Source organism: Silurus meridionalis, chromosome 18, assembly GCF_014805685.1.
Source record: "Silurus meridionalis isolate SWU-2019-XX chromosome 18, ASM1480568v1, whole genome shotgun sequence".
Taxonomy (NCBI): Eukaryota; Metazoa; Chordata; class Actinopteri; order Siluriformes; family Siluridae; genus Silurus; species Silurus meridionalis.
The window spans coordinates 15,827,098-15,842,812 of record NC_060901.1 but is presented as its reverse complement, the minus strand read 5'-3'; the positions used below and the strand labels follow the sequence as shown (position 1 = coordinate 15,842,812).

General features: G+C 41.3%; 1 protein-coding gene and 1 long non-coding RNA gene across 2 annotated transcripts; both read right to left on the bottom strand.

Moving 5' to 3' along the window:
- Positions 1–3,916: 3,916 nt before the first annotated feature.
- Positions 3,917–7,648, bottom strand: LOC124401532. Its single transcript, XM_046873917.1, has 3 exons — positions 6,639–7,648; positions 6,111–6,254; positions 3,917–4,680 (listed from the first exon to the last, which is right to left on the bottom strand). The coding sequence occupies exons 1-3, from the start codon at positions 7,101–7,103 to the stop codon at positions 4,516–4,518; spliced, it is 774 nt and encodes a 257-aa protein (XP_046729873.1). The 5' UTR covers positions 7,104–7,648; the 3' UTR covers positions 3,917–4,515.
- Positions 7,649–7,700: 52 nt separating this feature from the next.
- Positions 7,701–10,415, bottom strand: LOC124401533. Its single transcript, XR_006928577.1, has 3 exons — positions 9,809–10,415; positions 8,610–8,672; positions 7,701–7,920 (listed from the first exon to the last, which is right to left on the bottom strand). It is a non-coding gene; the product is annotated as an uncharacterized LOC124401533 (long non-coding RNA).
- Between the last annotated feature and the right edge of the window lie 5,300 nt (positions 10,416–15,715).

The window sequence follows — 15,715 nt, the reverse complement described above, 5'->3', positions numbered from 1 at the left end:
AACAGCACATTTTATGGTTATCTGTGCAAGTCCATTTAAAAGAATTGTGTCGATATTTCTAATGCTATTTTTAATAATAAAAATAATAAGAATAATAAAAAAATCTAAACACCCCTGTTTAAATTGCAAAACTGTTTCTGTGGTATGAAGTCCAAGAAAAATAATTTCAGGTCTTTTACCATCTTTAATGGATATGGCTTTGAAGTAATATGTGTTATTTTATATATATATATATATATATATATATATATATATATATATATATATATATATATATATATATATAAATATATATATATATATATATATATATATATATATATATATATATATATATATATATATATATATATATATATATTACACTGCCTGTCCAAAAAAAGTTACCAGCTGAATTTAACCAAGCAAATAGGTAAGAGCCTCTCATTGGATATTACTGCATGGATGATTATGTTTCAGCTGGCAACAAGTTATTTAATCCTAACTGATGCAGAAAGTATCTTCTCACCAACCATGTCGGAAGACACATCCTGAAAAGATGGTAATCTGTTTCAGAAAGGTCAAATTATTGCCATGCATCAAGCAAAGAAGACATCTAAGGAGATTGCTGAAACTACCAGAATTGGGTTAAGAACTTTTTAACGCATTAGTAAAAACTGGAAGGATAGTGGGGAACTATCATCTTTTAACAAGAAATGTTTCGGAAAATAATATTGAATGATCGTGACCGGTAGTGGTGGGCGGTAAGTTCCAACAAAACCTTCTCTGCTGCTCTAAACACTATCAGAAGCACTGACCTACATTTACAACCTAAATTCCAATATTTGTTCCTAGAAATTGTATTCATTTATTTCCAACAGTTTATTCTCTTTGTTTTGTAGCGTTTCTCTTGGCTGCCCAGGGCCTTTAAAGTCTGGTCTGCTGGCGCTTTACCTCCTTAAAAAAAAGCTCTGTTTTTTTTTTAACAAATCAGATTGAATTTTTACCTAACAGGGCCAGCTAGCTGGCCCAGAATAGCATCAGCATTTTTCCATGTTCTGATTGGTTGGTCAGAGGGAAACTGTTACAGCCCTGTTCAAATGGCAAAACACGTTTGTAGCGCACTGCACACATTAATACATCTGTGTTAGACTTTTTTTTTATGCCAAAGGAGGGAAAAGAAATTGATTTGGTATCGGACATATTTAAAAATCCATTTTCCAGAAAAGCTAGACATCGGAAGGAGAGGTCGGCCAGCCCCGAAGCTAGCTAGTGAACACAAGCAGTACCACTGACTTACAGCCTCTGAGGAGCGGTGCAAATTATGAGTGTGCATCTCTGGTGAGTAGGTTTATTTACAATTTATTTTGTTTTTGTCATGTTATTAGACAAATATTGATTCTCAATTGTGAATGTAGGTGGCACATTATGGTTGTAGTGTAGAGGTTAGGAGTTGTCTTAACTGGGTTTCTTGCTTTAGTAAAATGGTATTGTTAGATTTTTATCATGCCAAAAAAAAAACTAAATTCTTGGAGAGGTTTTCCATGCGATCTACGGTGCCCGTGAGGCCTTTTCTGATCCGGGAAGAATCACACAGCACACAGAATGGAGCAAATGTTCTTCTTCAGTTTAATGCAGGTAACAGACAAGTACAGTGAGGAAAATAAGTATTTGAACACCCAGCTATTTTGCAAGTTCTCCCACTTAGAAATCATGGAGGGGTCTGAAATTGTCATCGTAGGTGCATGTCCACTGTGAGAGACATAATCTAAAAAAAAAATCCAGAAATCACAATATATGATTTTTAAAACTATTTATTTGTATATATATATATATATATATATATATATATATATATATATATATATATATATATATATATACTACTAGTAGTGGTGGACTAATTCGGGTAAGTCCTCACTGAAGGCCCAGTTACCAAATGCATGGCCCGCCACTGGCAACCGGTGATCACTTAAGCGTTTGGTGAAATTTAATTGTAAAAAACGATAACAGTAGAACTCACGGCTATGTTTCAAGTCAAGTCAAGAAGCTTTTATTGTAATTTCGACCATATATAGCGGACGCAGTACACAGCAAAATTATACAACGTTCCTCAAGAACCCTGGTGCTACATTAAACAACATAAAGCTACATAACACAAAACACAGAGCTAAGGACTAGTAAGTATAAAAAATAGTGCCGCCAGTAAACCTACTGTATATTATACAGTGTGCAGAGAGAACTGAGTACAGGAGTGTATTTGTAGGTAACAAAATGTAAACAAAAGGGTTTACATTACAGGGGACAATAGTCATTGAGGCAGGAGACTGTAGACTTTTTCAGCATGGGGACAATGGTTGTCGTCCTGATGCACGTAGGAAAAACGGCGATGCTCAGGGAGATGTTGAAGATGTCAGTATAGACATCCGCTAGCTGTTCTGCACATTCCCGAGCACTCTGCCAGTAATGTTGTCTGGTCCAGCAGACTTCCGTGGGTAAACTCTGCATAGAGTTTTCCTCACTTCAGCTGTGGTTAGACAGAGCACCTGGTCACTGAGAGGAGGGGTGGTCTTCCTCGCCGCCATGTTGTTCTGCACCTCAAACCAGGTGTAGAAGTTGTTTAGCGCATCTGGGAGGGAGGCATCACGACCACAAGCGGGTGAAGTTGTCTTGTAGTTCGTTATTGTCTGATGCCCTGCCACATGGGCCGTGTGTCTCCGATGTCTTGGAAGAGGCCGTGGATTCTCTTCAGTGTGCACTCTTTGCTTCTTTGATGGCCCCAGACAGTCTGGCCCTTGCTGTACTTAAGGCTGTCTTGTCCCCTCCTCTGAAGGCGGAGTCTCTGGATTTTAGCAGCGCATGCACCTTAGTGGTTATCAACAGCTTCTGGTTATATCATGTGGTGATGGTCATAGAGATGGTCACATCATCAATGCACTTGCCGATGTAGCTGGTCACTCTTGACGTGTACTCCCCCAAGTTGATGAAATCGTCATTAGTTGCAGCTTCCCTTAACATGTCCCAATCAGTGCATTCAAAGCAGTGCTGGAGAGCAGACATGGATCCTGCTGGCCAGGTTTTTACCTGCTTTCGAGCTGGTCTTGGACGCCTGTTGAGTGGTCTGTATGCTGGCATCAGCATAACAGAGATGTGGTTTGAGTAACCGAGGTGGGGCAGGGCTTCACCTGTTATGTGTCCAGGATGTTTTTGTAAACAACATCCAGCATATTTTCTCCTCTGGTTGCAAAGTCCACATTCTGGTGAAATTTAGGGAGCTCAGTCCTGAGATTTTTTTAGTACTTATTAGTACTGTGAACAGCCAGCTTATTTGGCAATGAATGTTTGTGGCTTTCCCTCCTTGTGAAGGATGCCAATGATTGTCTTCTGGACAACTGTCTGATCAGCAGTCTTCCCCATGATTGTGTAGCCTATTGTACCAAACTGAGAGACTATTTTGAAGGCTCAGGAAACCTCTGATGGTGTTTTGAGTTGATTAGCTGATTGGCATGTCACGATATTCTAATTTGTTGAGATTGAATTGGTGGGATTTTGTTAAACGTGAGCCAAAATCATCACAATTGAAAGAACCAAAGTCTCACAATTTGAGTATAACTTTTTCATTATATTCTAATTTATTGAGATGCACTTGTGTACAAAATTACAAAATTATAAACGCAACACTTTTGTTTTTGCCCCCTATTTTCATGAGCTGAACTCAAAGATCTAAGACTTTTTCTATGTACACAAAAGGCCTATTTCTCTCAAATATTGTTCACAAATCTGTCTAAATCTGTGTTAGTGAACACTTCTCCTCCTTCGCCGAGATAATTCATCCACCTCACAGGTTGTTAGGAAGATTTTCCCCTCAGGTCCTTATGCTCTCTCTTTGCCACACTGTAGAGGCGCCTCGGAACAATGAAAGAACAACCCACACGAATCAAATCACGTCTGGTTTATTCATGATCACTGTTCCAAAAAAATGTATCAGAACAAAGTATTTATACACACAGCTTTGCAACAAAGGTGCCACGGAGGCGGGGTTATTGCGCAATGGGAGGGAGTCAACGTCCCTTCTCGCGAGATGAGCATCTGACTAGGTAGTAAACACAGGTAGTGAACACAGATGTTCGTTGTAAGAAAACAGAACATAATCTTCTCCTATGTGCTTTTCGTGCTGTACCCAGGCTCAGCATTAAACAACATTGTTATTTTAAAGCCAACTAAGACATAGGTATGTGTAAGGAGGAACAGAATATACACGTAGAAAAACAGAAACATGTTCGGTGACCTTCAACTACTCCTGCCTAATCAAGCTGTGGAGTAACATTTTAGCAACATAAATCTTGGTACAATTAGTTCATTCTCAGGCACATGCAAGCGCATATAAAATACATTCTCACAATCCCCTCTTTTATACTTAATAATAAATGATTTAAGTATAATCAGGTTCCTAAACTTGTTGTCATGTGGATGTGCTTGGACGGGTAACCCTGTCCCAAGCATGGACAGTAGTATTAGTAAGGGCGGCCATACTGGTCACTGGCCGTGTCTTTGTCCAGCAGAGGTTGTTGTTCCCCACCTAGCTTCTTCCGACACGTCCAGCAGTGTGTTTTGTGTCCTATAAGCCTGCACCAGAGTGTCTGCGGTTCGACGTTGGTGTCCAGGGCGAGATTTTACCCTCAGTCTGTGGAGGAACAAGGTCTACGGATGGTTTCTAATGGTTACTAGGGCATACAAAAGAACATAGTCAAATACAAATTGTTACAACTTCATTTTAATTGGGAGCGTGCTTCACTCGTCCAGCGTGGATCCACTGTGGAAAAAGATCAGTTAGCACAGCCGTGCGTGTTACAGCAATTACGTCTGCAGGGGCACTGTAGGGGGTTTCACCCAGTGGTGTCCCCATTTTGTCCAATTTCTTTACCAAAACCCGATCCCCTACCTTAAAGGGATGAGTGTTTTCTGTCGGAATTTGTGGTTTTTTTCTCACTTACCCGTGTCCAATAGTCATCCAATGTTTGTAGCAACCCTGCAGCGTATTCGCTGAGATGCACATCTAGATCCCCTGTACCCAAAGCCTGTTTTCCTCGACGCCATGGAAGGGGAAAAGGTCGTCCCAACACTAATTCATACGGTGACAAATGGTCGAGAGCCACTTGAGTTGTCATGCGCATATCTGCTAAAACCAGCGGAAGGGCATGAAGCCAATTCTTCGAGCCTGATGCGTGCATGGCTTTTCGAATTTTGTCCTTGATTGTGCGGTTGGCTCGTTCTACAATACCTGATGATTGCGGGTGGTATGGAATATGGAAATGCCAATTGATTTTTAACTCTTGACACAAAAGCTGGGTGACCTTGGAGGTAAATGGGGTTCCCTTGTCAGAATCAATTCCTACAGGGATACCATATCTTGGAATTATTTCCGTAGTTAACTTCTGAACCACTATTCTAGCGTTCTCTTTGCTGCAGGGGAAAGCTTGACCCACCGGAAAATTTGTCCACCATTACCAAAAGATATCTGAAAGGGCCTTGTCTGGGCATGTGTGTGAAATCAATCTGCCATTCCTGAAACGGTGTTTCAGGGGTGGGAAGATGTTGATGTATGGCACCTGGTTTGGAGATGTTGTTTTGCGCATGTTAAGCATCTGTTTAGTATGTTGTTTACATCTGTGTATAAGTGATCTATACAGAAATTTTCAGTTAGGTCATGTAATACCCCTCTTCGTCCGCGATGAGTGGGACCATGAAATTCGCGGACGAGAAAAGGCGTACAATGACGTGGAAGGCAAAGACGACCCTGACCATCGACCAAAATTGTGGAACCGGTACAACCCTGATTTGCCCAGAAGGCGCGATCAGCATCAGTAGCTGAGGCCTGTAGGAAGGTAAATCCATGTCAGGTAAAACAGCACTGATCATGGTATTAACAGACACCATTGCTGGAGATAAGTCTGGCGGCAGCGGACGTGAGGCTGCAGCTTGTTTGGCCATGCGATCGGCGAGGCTGTTACCTCTGACCTCGTCCGTGTCACCAGAACAGTGAGCCCTGGTTTTAACAATAGCCAAAGAACGTGGCAGGTGAAAGGCAGTTATTAGATCCTGTACCAGTGACGCATGGGAAATGGGCTTACCATCGGCGGCAGTGAAGCCATGAGATTGCCAAATCCTACCGAAATCATGAGCAACCCCAAAAGCATAGCGTGAGTCTGTGTAGATAGTGACATCAGTGTCAGCAGACAGGACACAGGCGCGTGTAAGGCGTATAGCTCAGCAGCCTGCGCAGAAGAAAAGGGAAGAGAGAAAGATTCCAGAACATTGTTAGGCAATTGGCAGACAGAGTAACCACATAGATATACACCATCACTAGGTTTGGAACAGGAACCATCAACAAACAAAGCTTGTCCTGTCTGTAGGGGAACAGAGGAGAGATCTGGTCTGATACTGGTGTCATTAACAATGGCAGTCAGACAATCGTGGTCAGGTTGCCCCGTGCAGTCATCCTGTGAATTCAATAAACGTTGTAAGGCATGAGCTACAGTGTCATGAGAAGAGCTAGGGCGAATGGACAGGTTTTCAGTAGCTAATAGAACAGTTTCATACCCTGAACGACGCTGTGAAGACATGTGTTGTGTATTGAGATTACGTAATATCTGTGTTACCTGATGTGAGTTGTGCAGAATCAGGGGATGGGACAAAACGATCTTCTCAGCATCAGTTACCATCAGCGCACAGGAGGCAACGGCACGAAGACAGGCAGGCAATCCCTGAGCCACAGAGTCTAGAGATTTGGAAAGAAATGCACAAGGTCGCATGCCCCCCCCATGCTTCTGAGCCAGAACACCGGACGCTGTTCCGGGTTTAGTTGCCACATACAGGTGAAATGGGAGGCTGTAATTGGGCAGTCCCAGCGTCGGAGCCGTGCACAGGGCACGTTTCAGGGCCCCGAAAGCAGTCAGCATTTCTGAAGTCCATGTCAACGGTGTAGTAGAAGGATCAGAATGTCTCACAGCAGTTCGCAGACACTTATCGTACAGAGAGCAGTCTGGAATCCACTGACGGCAGTAGTTGATGAGGCCTAGGAAAGCCTGTAGTGCCTGTTTAGTCTCAGGCTGTGTAGTGTCCATGATGACTTTGATTCGCTCAACAGTCAATTTTCTTGAGCCCTGTGACAGTTCATAGCCCAAATATCGGACAGTGTTCTGACAGAACTGCAGTTTTGTCTTGGAAACTTTGAAACCCTTTGTAGCAAGGTGTTCCAGAAGAGCTATGGTGGCCGCCTGACAGGTGTCATAGTCAGTGCCAGTTACCAGGAGATCGTCAGCGTATTGTAGGACAACAGAATCAGGGGGTGGAGAGAGGCTTGACAAGACGTTCTTGACCGTAGTCGCGTAGACCGCGGGAGAATCAATGTATCCCTGTGGCAACCTGGTCCATGTGTACTGCCGCCCCCTGTGCGTGAAGGCAAAGAGTGGCTGAGTCTCTTTTCCTACTGGAACACTAAAGAAAGCAGAACAAAGGTCAATCACAGAGAACACAGTGTGTGTGCACGGTATTGAGGCTATGATGGAAGAAACATCAGGGACTATTGGTGCAACTGGAATGATTAACTCATTGATTTTTCGCAAATCCTGTGTGAATCTCCAAGAACCGTCTGGTTTTGGCACTGGATTAACCGTGTGTTGTAAGGACTGACGACGGGTGACCACTCCTGTTGTAAAAAGAATTCAAAATAGAGTCAATGCCGTTAGTTTTTTCAGGAGATAAAGGATACTGTTTAACAAACACAGGTGTCAAATGTTTTACCCTGGCCTCGTATGGAGGACAGGAGACAAGACCCACCTCATCTTTGTGCTCAGCCCACAGAGAGGAGTCAACAGATAACAAAACGGGAGGAAGGACGCTAGTAGTGCTCGCAGCTGCAAGGTCATGTGGAAGAATCGACTGGGAGAGAGCATATATTTCAGGTGCACATTGTTCTGCAGTTTGAACGGTCATGTTAGAACCATTAAAAACAATAGAAAGCCCCAGGAGACCCATCAAATCTCGGCCTAAAAGGTTAAAAGGACAGTCAGGCATATACACGAAAGAATGTGTGAAAGACAGAGAAGGATCAGAAGGACAGGAAACAGCTAAAGGTGTGGTGAAAGAGGAAGTGAAAGGGACCCCATCAATTCCCACAGAGTTAGCTGACCGTGTTGATAAAGGCCCTTCATAGTTCCTCCCCACAGAGGACAATGTGGCTCCTGTGTCTAACAGAAAAAGATATGAGATTTCTGCTACTGTTAAAGTTACCACAGGTAGTTCTCCATTGTTCGGGGAGGTGAAGGAGAGATGCAACATAGAAACGGCCGGGGTCTCATGACTCTGTAGGCAGCCCTATTGTGGTCCAGGCTGCATGGGCTGATCAGTCAGGGGGCAACTGCACTCCCTGTTTTGCTCATCCCACTGCTTCTTTCTACACTCCCTTCTCCAATGTCCTTCCTTTCCACAATAATGACACTTCCTGTTTTACGATCATTCATCCTCTCCTCTACCTCTTCCTCCCCACCTCTGGGGGTAGGCCGCTGCAACTGACAAACATGCTTGGTTCTTCTTAACGTCCAATAAACCATCCCTTCTAAAGTTCTAACCTTTTCTCCAGCAGCCCGGACAGTCAAGTTGTTTCTATCACTCCAATGATGTTTCAGAGCATCCTGTATTTCAGGCGACAGTTGGACAAAAAGTGGACAGAAATAAAGGGTTAGAATCGGTTTGTACCAGATCGAGACCACCTAAGTGTTGCCACACCTGGCTGAATCTGTTAAAGAAGCCAGATGCTGGTTCGTTTTTCTTGCTTACAGTTAGTGACCTGAGATAAATCACGATTTGCTTGTTTAATAGACAACAAGTATTTAGTTAGTTGGTCTTTTAACATGGTCAGGGCTCTTGGGTTATCTTTCCAGAACAAGGTTGACTTTACTTTAGTTGATTTTTCTTTGCGCGCTTCCTCATCCCCACCTTCTGTCTTAGTTTTTACCTCAGTAACAACTTCATCATTTTCATGACTCAACACAGGGACATGTTGAACCAGCATCTCCTCATTATAGCTATCTCCTAATTTATTCTGCAAGATAAACCTATAATCTGCACCAGTCAACTGGCAATTTCGTGAGCTTTTGATCAACATATCAACAAAAGGCAGAGGATTATCTGGCGATGGCAAAATAATGTCCTTCAAGGCTGAAGGTGAGGGCGGAGTAACCTGTACTCCCGAAGGTTTAGCTACCCACACACATGCTGCATTCCATGGTGGGGGATCAGGGAGTGTCCCATATCTTTTTCATGTCATACCACCGTCCATAGGACTCTTCCATGTAAGAGTTTTCCCATTGAGGATCACCAATACCTTCATAAATCATGCGATAAGCGGAGGCTAAATAACCAGGATCAAATGTACCTTCACGAGGGTATGGTGGAATGTGAGGAGTTACCTCAGTCCATCCAGCTAAATTGTCAAGATAAGGAGTAACATAGTATGTTAAACCACAACGTTGAATCCAAAACGAAGGCGTTTCTTCGGGGTCAGGCTTAGGGTAAGAGTTTCCCATTTTAAAATTACTCTATAATCAGTGGGCAAGCAGAGAGCACAAGAACCACAACTCGTAACTTTATGTCAGCGCGCTTCTGCTCAGTCCCTAATGACTGAGGTTTTCCTTCCCAAGGGGGCTATACAAGAATCTCCAATTCTTATAACTGCTCAACACTACAAACGCGTTAAGGTTTACCTTCCCCCCTGGGAGATAACAAGTTCAGATACTATCAACCAGGTAGTCAACCAGACATGTCTTACCTGATCGAGAGTATCACGTCGGGGTCACCAGATTGTTAGGAAGATTTTCCCCTCAGGTCCTTATGCTCTCTCTTTGCCACACTGTAGAGGCGCCTCGGAACAATGAAAGAACAACCCACACGAATCAAATCACGTCTGGTTTATTCAAGATCACTGTTAAAAAAAATGTATCAGAACAAAGTATTTATACACACAGCTTTGCAACAAAGGTGCCACGGAGGCGGGGTTATTGCGCAATGGGAGGGAGTCAACGTCCCTTCTCGCGAGATGAGCATCTGACTAGGTAGTAAAACACAGGTAGTGAACACAGATGTTCGTTGTAAGAAAACAGAACATAATCTTCTCCTATGTGCTTTTCGTGCTGTACCCAGGCTCAGCATTAAACAACATTGTTATTTTAAAGCCAACTAAGACATAGGTATGTGTAAGGAGGAACAGAATATACACGTAGAAAAACAGAAACATGTTCGGTGACCTTCAACTACTCCTGCCTAATCAAGCTGTGGAGTAACATTTTAGCAACATAAATCTTGGTACAATTAGTTCATTCTCAGGCACATGCAAGCGCATATAAAATACATTCTCACACAGGTGTAGCATTTCAAGATGCTAATTAGACTGCATGATTATTGCACAGGTGTGCCCTAGGCTGGCCACAACAAAAGGCCACTGTAAAATGTGCAGTTTTACTGTATTTGGGGGACCGGGGGGGGGTCTGAAAACAAGTCAGCATCTGGTGTGGCCACCATTTGCCTCATGCATTTTGCCCTGTACAGTAAAAACCGGGAATTATCCATGAAGAGAACACCTCTCCAAAGTGCTAGGTGCCATCGAATGTGAGCATTTGCCACTCAAGTCCGTTACAACAACGAACTGCAGTCAGGTCGAGACCCCGATGAGGACGACAAGCATGCAGATGAGATTCCCTGAGACGGTTTCTGACAGTTTGAGCAGAAATCCTTTGGTTATTCAAACCGAGTGTTGCAGCAGCTGTCTGGGTGTCTGGTCTCAGACAGATGCTGGATGTGGAGGTCCTGGGCGGGTGTGGTCTGTGGTTGTGAGGCCGGTTGAATGTACTGCCAAATTCTCTGAAACGCCTTTGGAAACATATTATGGTAGAGAAATTAACGTTCAATTCACGGGCAACAACTCTGGAGTACATTTCTGCAGTCAGCAGAATTGTATGCCAATTGCATGATCCTTCAAAACTTGCGACATCTGTGGCATTGTGCTATGTGTTAAAACTACACATATTAGAAGACCACTCTAAAATGTGCAGTTTTATTGTGGCCAGCCTAAACAATATTTGAGAGAAATGGGCCTTTTGTGTAAATAATAAAAGTCAGCTCATAAAAAATGTGGGGAAAAACAAAAGTGTTGTGCATCTCAATGAATAAGAATATCATTAAAACGTTGATTTATTTTAGTAATTCTATACAAAAAGTGAAACTTGTATATTATATTGATTTATCACACACAGACTGATATATTTCAGGTGTTTCTTTACATTTATTTTAATTATGATGATTATGGCTTACAACTTATAAAAACCCAAAAATTCAGTATCTCAGAAAATGTTAATATTGTAAAAAAAAAAAAAAAAAAAAGCTTAATATTGGAGACTCGTGGTATCACACTTTAATCAGCTAATTAAATCCAAACACCTGCAAACGTTTCCTGAGCCTTTAAATGGTGTCTCAGTCTGGTTCAGGCTACACAATCATGGGGGAAGACTGCTGACTTGACAGTTGTCCAGAAGACGATCATTGACACCCTGCACATGGAGGGGAAGACACAAAAGGTCATTGCTAAAGAAGCTGCTGTTTACAGAGTGCCGTATCCAAGCACATTAATAGAAAAGTTGAATGGAAGGAAAAAATGTGGTAGAAAAAGTGAAATGAAACCTATTCAAGAATTTGGAGGAGATTCACGAAGAGTGGACTGCAGCTGAAGTCAGTGCTTTAAAAGCCGCCACGCACAGACGTATCCATGGGCTACAACTGACGCATTCCTTGTGGCAAGCCACTCCTAAACCAGAGACATTGTCAGAGGTTGCTTACCTGCGCAAAGGACAAAAAGGAATGGACTGTTGCTCAGTGGGCCGTCTTTTCAGGAAATGAAAGCAAATTTTGCATTTCATTTGGAAATCAAGGTCCCAGAGTTGGAGGAAGAGAGGAGAGGCACAGAATCAAAGTTGCTTGAGGTCCAGTGTAAAGTTTGCAGTCAGTGGTGGTTTGGGGAGTCATGTCATCTGCTGGTTTTGGTCCACTGTGTTTTACTAAGTCCAAGGTCAGCACAGCCGTCTACCAGGAAGTTTTCATGCTCCCCTTTGCTGACGATTTATGAAGATGCTAATTTCATTTTCCAGCCAAAAGCACCAAAAGTTGGTTAAATGACCATGGTGCCGGTGTGCTTGACTGGCCAGCAAACTCACCAGACCTGAACCCCTTATTGAATCTATGGGTTATTGTCAAAGAGGACAATGACAAACAAGAGACAAATGAGCTGAAGGCCACTGTCAAAGAAACCTTTGCTTCCATACTACCTCAGCAGTGCCACAGACTGATCAACTCCATGCCACGCTTGAATTGAGGCAGTATATTAAATACACAGTAAATGAACATACTTTTCAGAAGGCCAACAATTCACAAAAAATTTTTTTTTGATTGGACTTATGAAGTGTTCCCATTTATTGAGAGGGTGAATTGGTGGGTTTTGGTTAAATGTGAGCCAAAATCATCCAAATTAAAATAAATAAACACTTGAAATATATCAGTCTGTGTGTGATAAATCTATATAATATACAAGTTTAACTTTTTGTATTGAATTACTAAAATAAATCAACTTTTTAATGATATTCTAATTCTAATTTATTGAAATGCACCTGTGTATACTGTTTACACAACATAAGCTTTAGTTGTGCTGCCCACATTTGCTATTGTGGAGAGGTGTGAATTGTTTGTCTAGCAGGGGGTTACACCTTTCCCATTTTCCACTGGCATTAATAAAATAAAATAAAATAAAATAAATGATTATTTTGATAAATTATTAATAAAATTAAATACAATTTTGGAAGTTTAAAAAACTCTTGGCAGGATTTCTGTTACATAAAGCAAACAATAAAATTCGACAAACAATAATATGTATCCAATCTGATTTTAACGGCTGTTAAAGAAAGGAATGATCCGAATAACCCGAAATAAAAGTCATTTGTTTCTGTCCGATTTTCTTGACATCATGTTGATAATATCAGTCTGCTGTAGCCATGGTTTTGCAAAGAGCTTCAGGATTGTTGAAAGCTATTGATTAGGAGAGGGGAAAAAAATAATTTTGTTCTGTTAAACACTGTGAAGGCCTTTGACAAAACTGGTGAATAGACAGCGCCAAACAAAAATAGAAGGATACTTTGCAGAGAGTGAGTGTTTAACTACACTGAAAAAATAGGGCTGATAGAAAAAATATTCACAAATAAAAACAGCAATTTGCAGCACCTGAAGTAGATGACATGGAACTGTCACTCTTCTGTCTAATGTGAGTATAACAATTTGGGAAACGATTTATTCCAACAAGAAAAAAATGTTTTTAGAGCTGACAACAATAGGCACCTTTCAAATATTTTAGCAGATATAGTTCGGGTAATTAGTTTTCTTATGTGCCAAAAAAAAATTAGAAGTTTGTGTGACACACATTACAATCTCAGATAAAGTCATGATGCTCTTAAGTGTTTCTTTCTGCTCTAAAGTCAAATAAAACATTTTGTGCAGCATTCAACTCAATTTAAATTGTATAGTGATTTTCATAATGGGCATTGTCTCAAAGCAGCTTCAGAGAATGTACAAATTATAGAACAATATTGACATATTTAAATGTATGTATTTATCCCCGATGAGCCAGCTGGGGTGAGGGTGGCAAGGGAAAAAACCCTTAGATGGTATGAGGAAGAACAAGAATTGAAAGGGGAACCCATCCTCATCTGAGTGACTTGCCACGGGTGTGATTATAAACAGAGATGTAGATGGCTTAATTAAGAATTAATGGCTACTTTTGACTTAAGTTCATGTCAGAGCTTAAACTTCTTTACTTTAACTGGAGTGAAAAATGTAGTCAGTCTTCTAAAACATGAATGTCTGTACTTCTACTTGAGTAAAGGATGTGTGTACTTTTGTGTACCAGCACTGATTAAAAATCATTGAAACAAACACTGTGAGAGTGAGAAATATCATGAGCACTGGAGTGTGTGATTATGAGTAACGACCTTTCTACATTCGTATACAGTGGGGGAAATTGTTATTTGATCCAAGCTGATTTTGTAAATTGACCCCCTTTTAAAGAAATATCCAAAAAATCCAGAAAAAATAATTAATATTATATAAAAATGAATTTGTATTTGATTGAGTGAAATTAGTATTTGATCCCGTACTAAACCACAAGAATCCTGACTCCCACAGACCCAAATTAGTCCTGTACCTTTAGGAAAGTACTCCTATATTCCACTCATTAGGTATATAAAAGAACCCAGTCACTGAATCAATCTCTTTCATTGAGACCTCTCCACCACCATAGGCAAAACCAAAGAGCTGTCAAAGGATATCAGGGACAAGATGGGCTAGGCTACAAGACCATCAGATTGTTGCATTGGCCATATGTTTTGGGTCATTGTCATGCTAGAAGATGCATCCACGACCCATCTTCAGTATTCTGTATGAAGCCAGGGGGGATTCTTATCCAAGATTCTACAGTTCATGTGGTGGTCTTCCTGTACTCTTAGCAGAGAAACAGCCCCAAAACAGAATGTTTCCTTCTCACTGTTTGACAGTGGGAATGGTGTTCTTGGGGTCATATTCAGCATTTCTCTGCCTCCAAACAAAGCGAGTCGCGTTGATGCCAAAGAGCTAAATTTTTTGTCTCATCTGACCACATCACATTTTCCCAATCCTTCTCTGAATCATTCAGGTGTTCATTGACAAACTTCAGATGGCCTGTTCATGTGCATTTTTGAGCAGAGAGACCTTGATGTGTTACCAATTGTGTTCTTGGTGACTGTGGTCCCAGCTCCCTTGAGATCATTCTCATACTCCTCCAGTGTAATTCTGAGCTGATCCATCACCTTTCTTAGATTCTTATCCTATCATTCTTAACCCATGAGGTGAGATTTTGAATGGAGCTCCAGAGTGAGGGCAATTGACATCCTGCATTTTTTCCATTCTTGATTTATCATGCCAACAGTGGTCTTTCTCAACAAGCTTCTTGCTGGTGGTCTTGTAGCCCATTCCAGCCTTGTGCAGTTCTACAATCTTGTCCCTGACATCCTTTGACAGCTCTTTGGTTTTGACCATGGTGGTGGAGAGGTTTGAATGGAAGAGATTAATTCTGTGACTGATGTTCTATATACACATAATGAGTTAAAATTTGATGCTTTGATGATTCTCAGTAATAATTTGGGTGTGTGGGTGTCAGGATTCTTGCTGGTTGGTAAGGGAACAAATACTTATTTCATTTGATCAAATACAAATGTATAATTTATATATAATATTAATTTATTAATTTTTACTGGATTTTTTATATTCTTTCTCTCTCTGTTAAAATAAACCTACCATAACATTTACATAATTTACATACAATTTACATAGAATGTTTTAGTCCAATGTCCAAAATCTTCATGAGGTGGGACACAACTGGAGCTTGCACAACCTTTAGATGCCTCTGGATAGGTAGAGAAAGAGAAGCAGTGGAGAGAAATTAGTGTAGTTGCTGTTCATTATTAAAGGTGGTATCAAAAAGTTTTGAGACTAGTGGTGCTAACCGGTGCAATTCTGACCGCATGCATTACCACGTCTGCGATTTCATCATGGACCGCAATTTAGAGCAAATAGCAAAAATGAAATTCTGCATGAAATAAATCTGCCA

Coding starts and splice junctions, on each gene's coding strand:
- LOC124401532 (XM_046873917.1), bottom strand. CDS start 7,103: ATGGACACTACACAGCCTGAGACTAAACAGGCACTACAGGCTTTCCTA. Junction 6,255..6,638: donor TTCTGCACAACTCACATCAG/GTAACACAGATA, acceptor TCTTCTGCGCAG/GCTGCTGAGCTATACGCCTT. Junction 4,681..6,110: donor TGGCTTCACTGCCGCCGATG/GTAAGCCCATTT, acceptor AACCATCCGTAG/ACCTTGTTCCTCCACAGACT.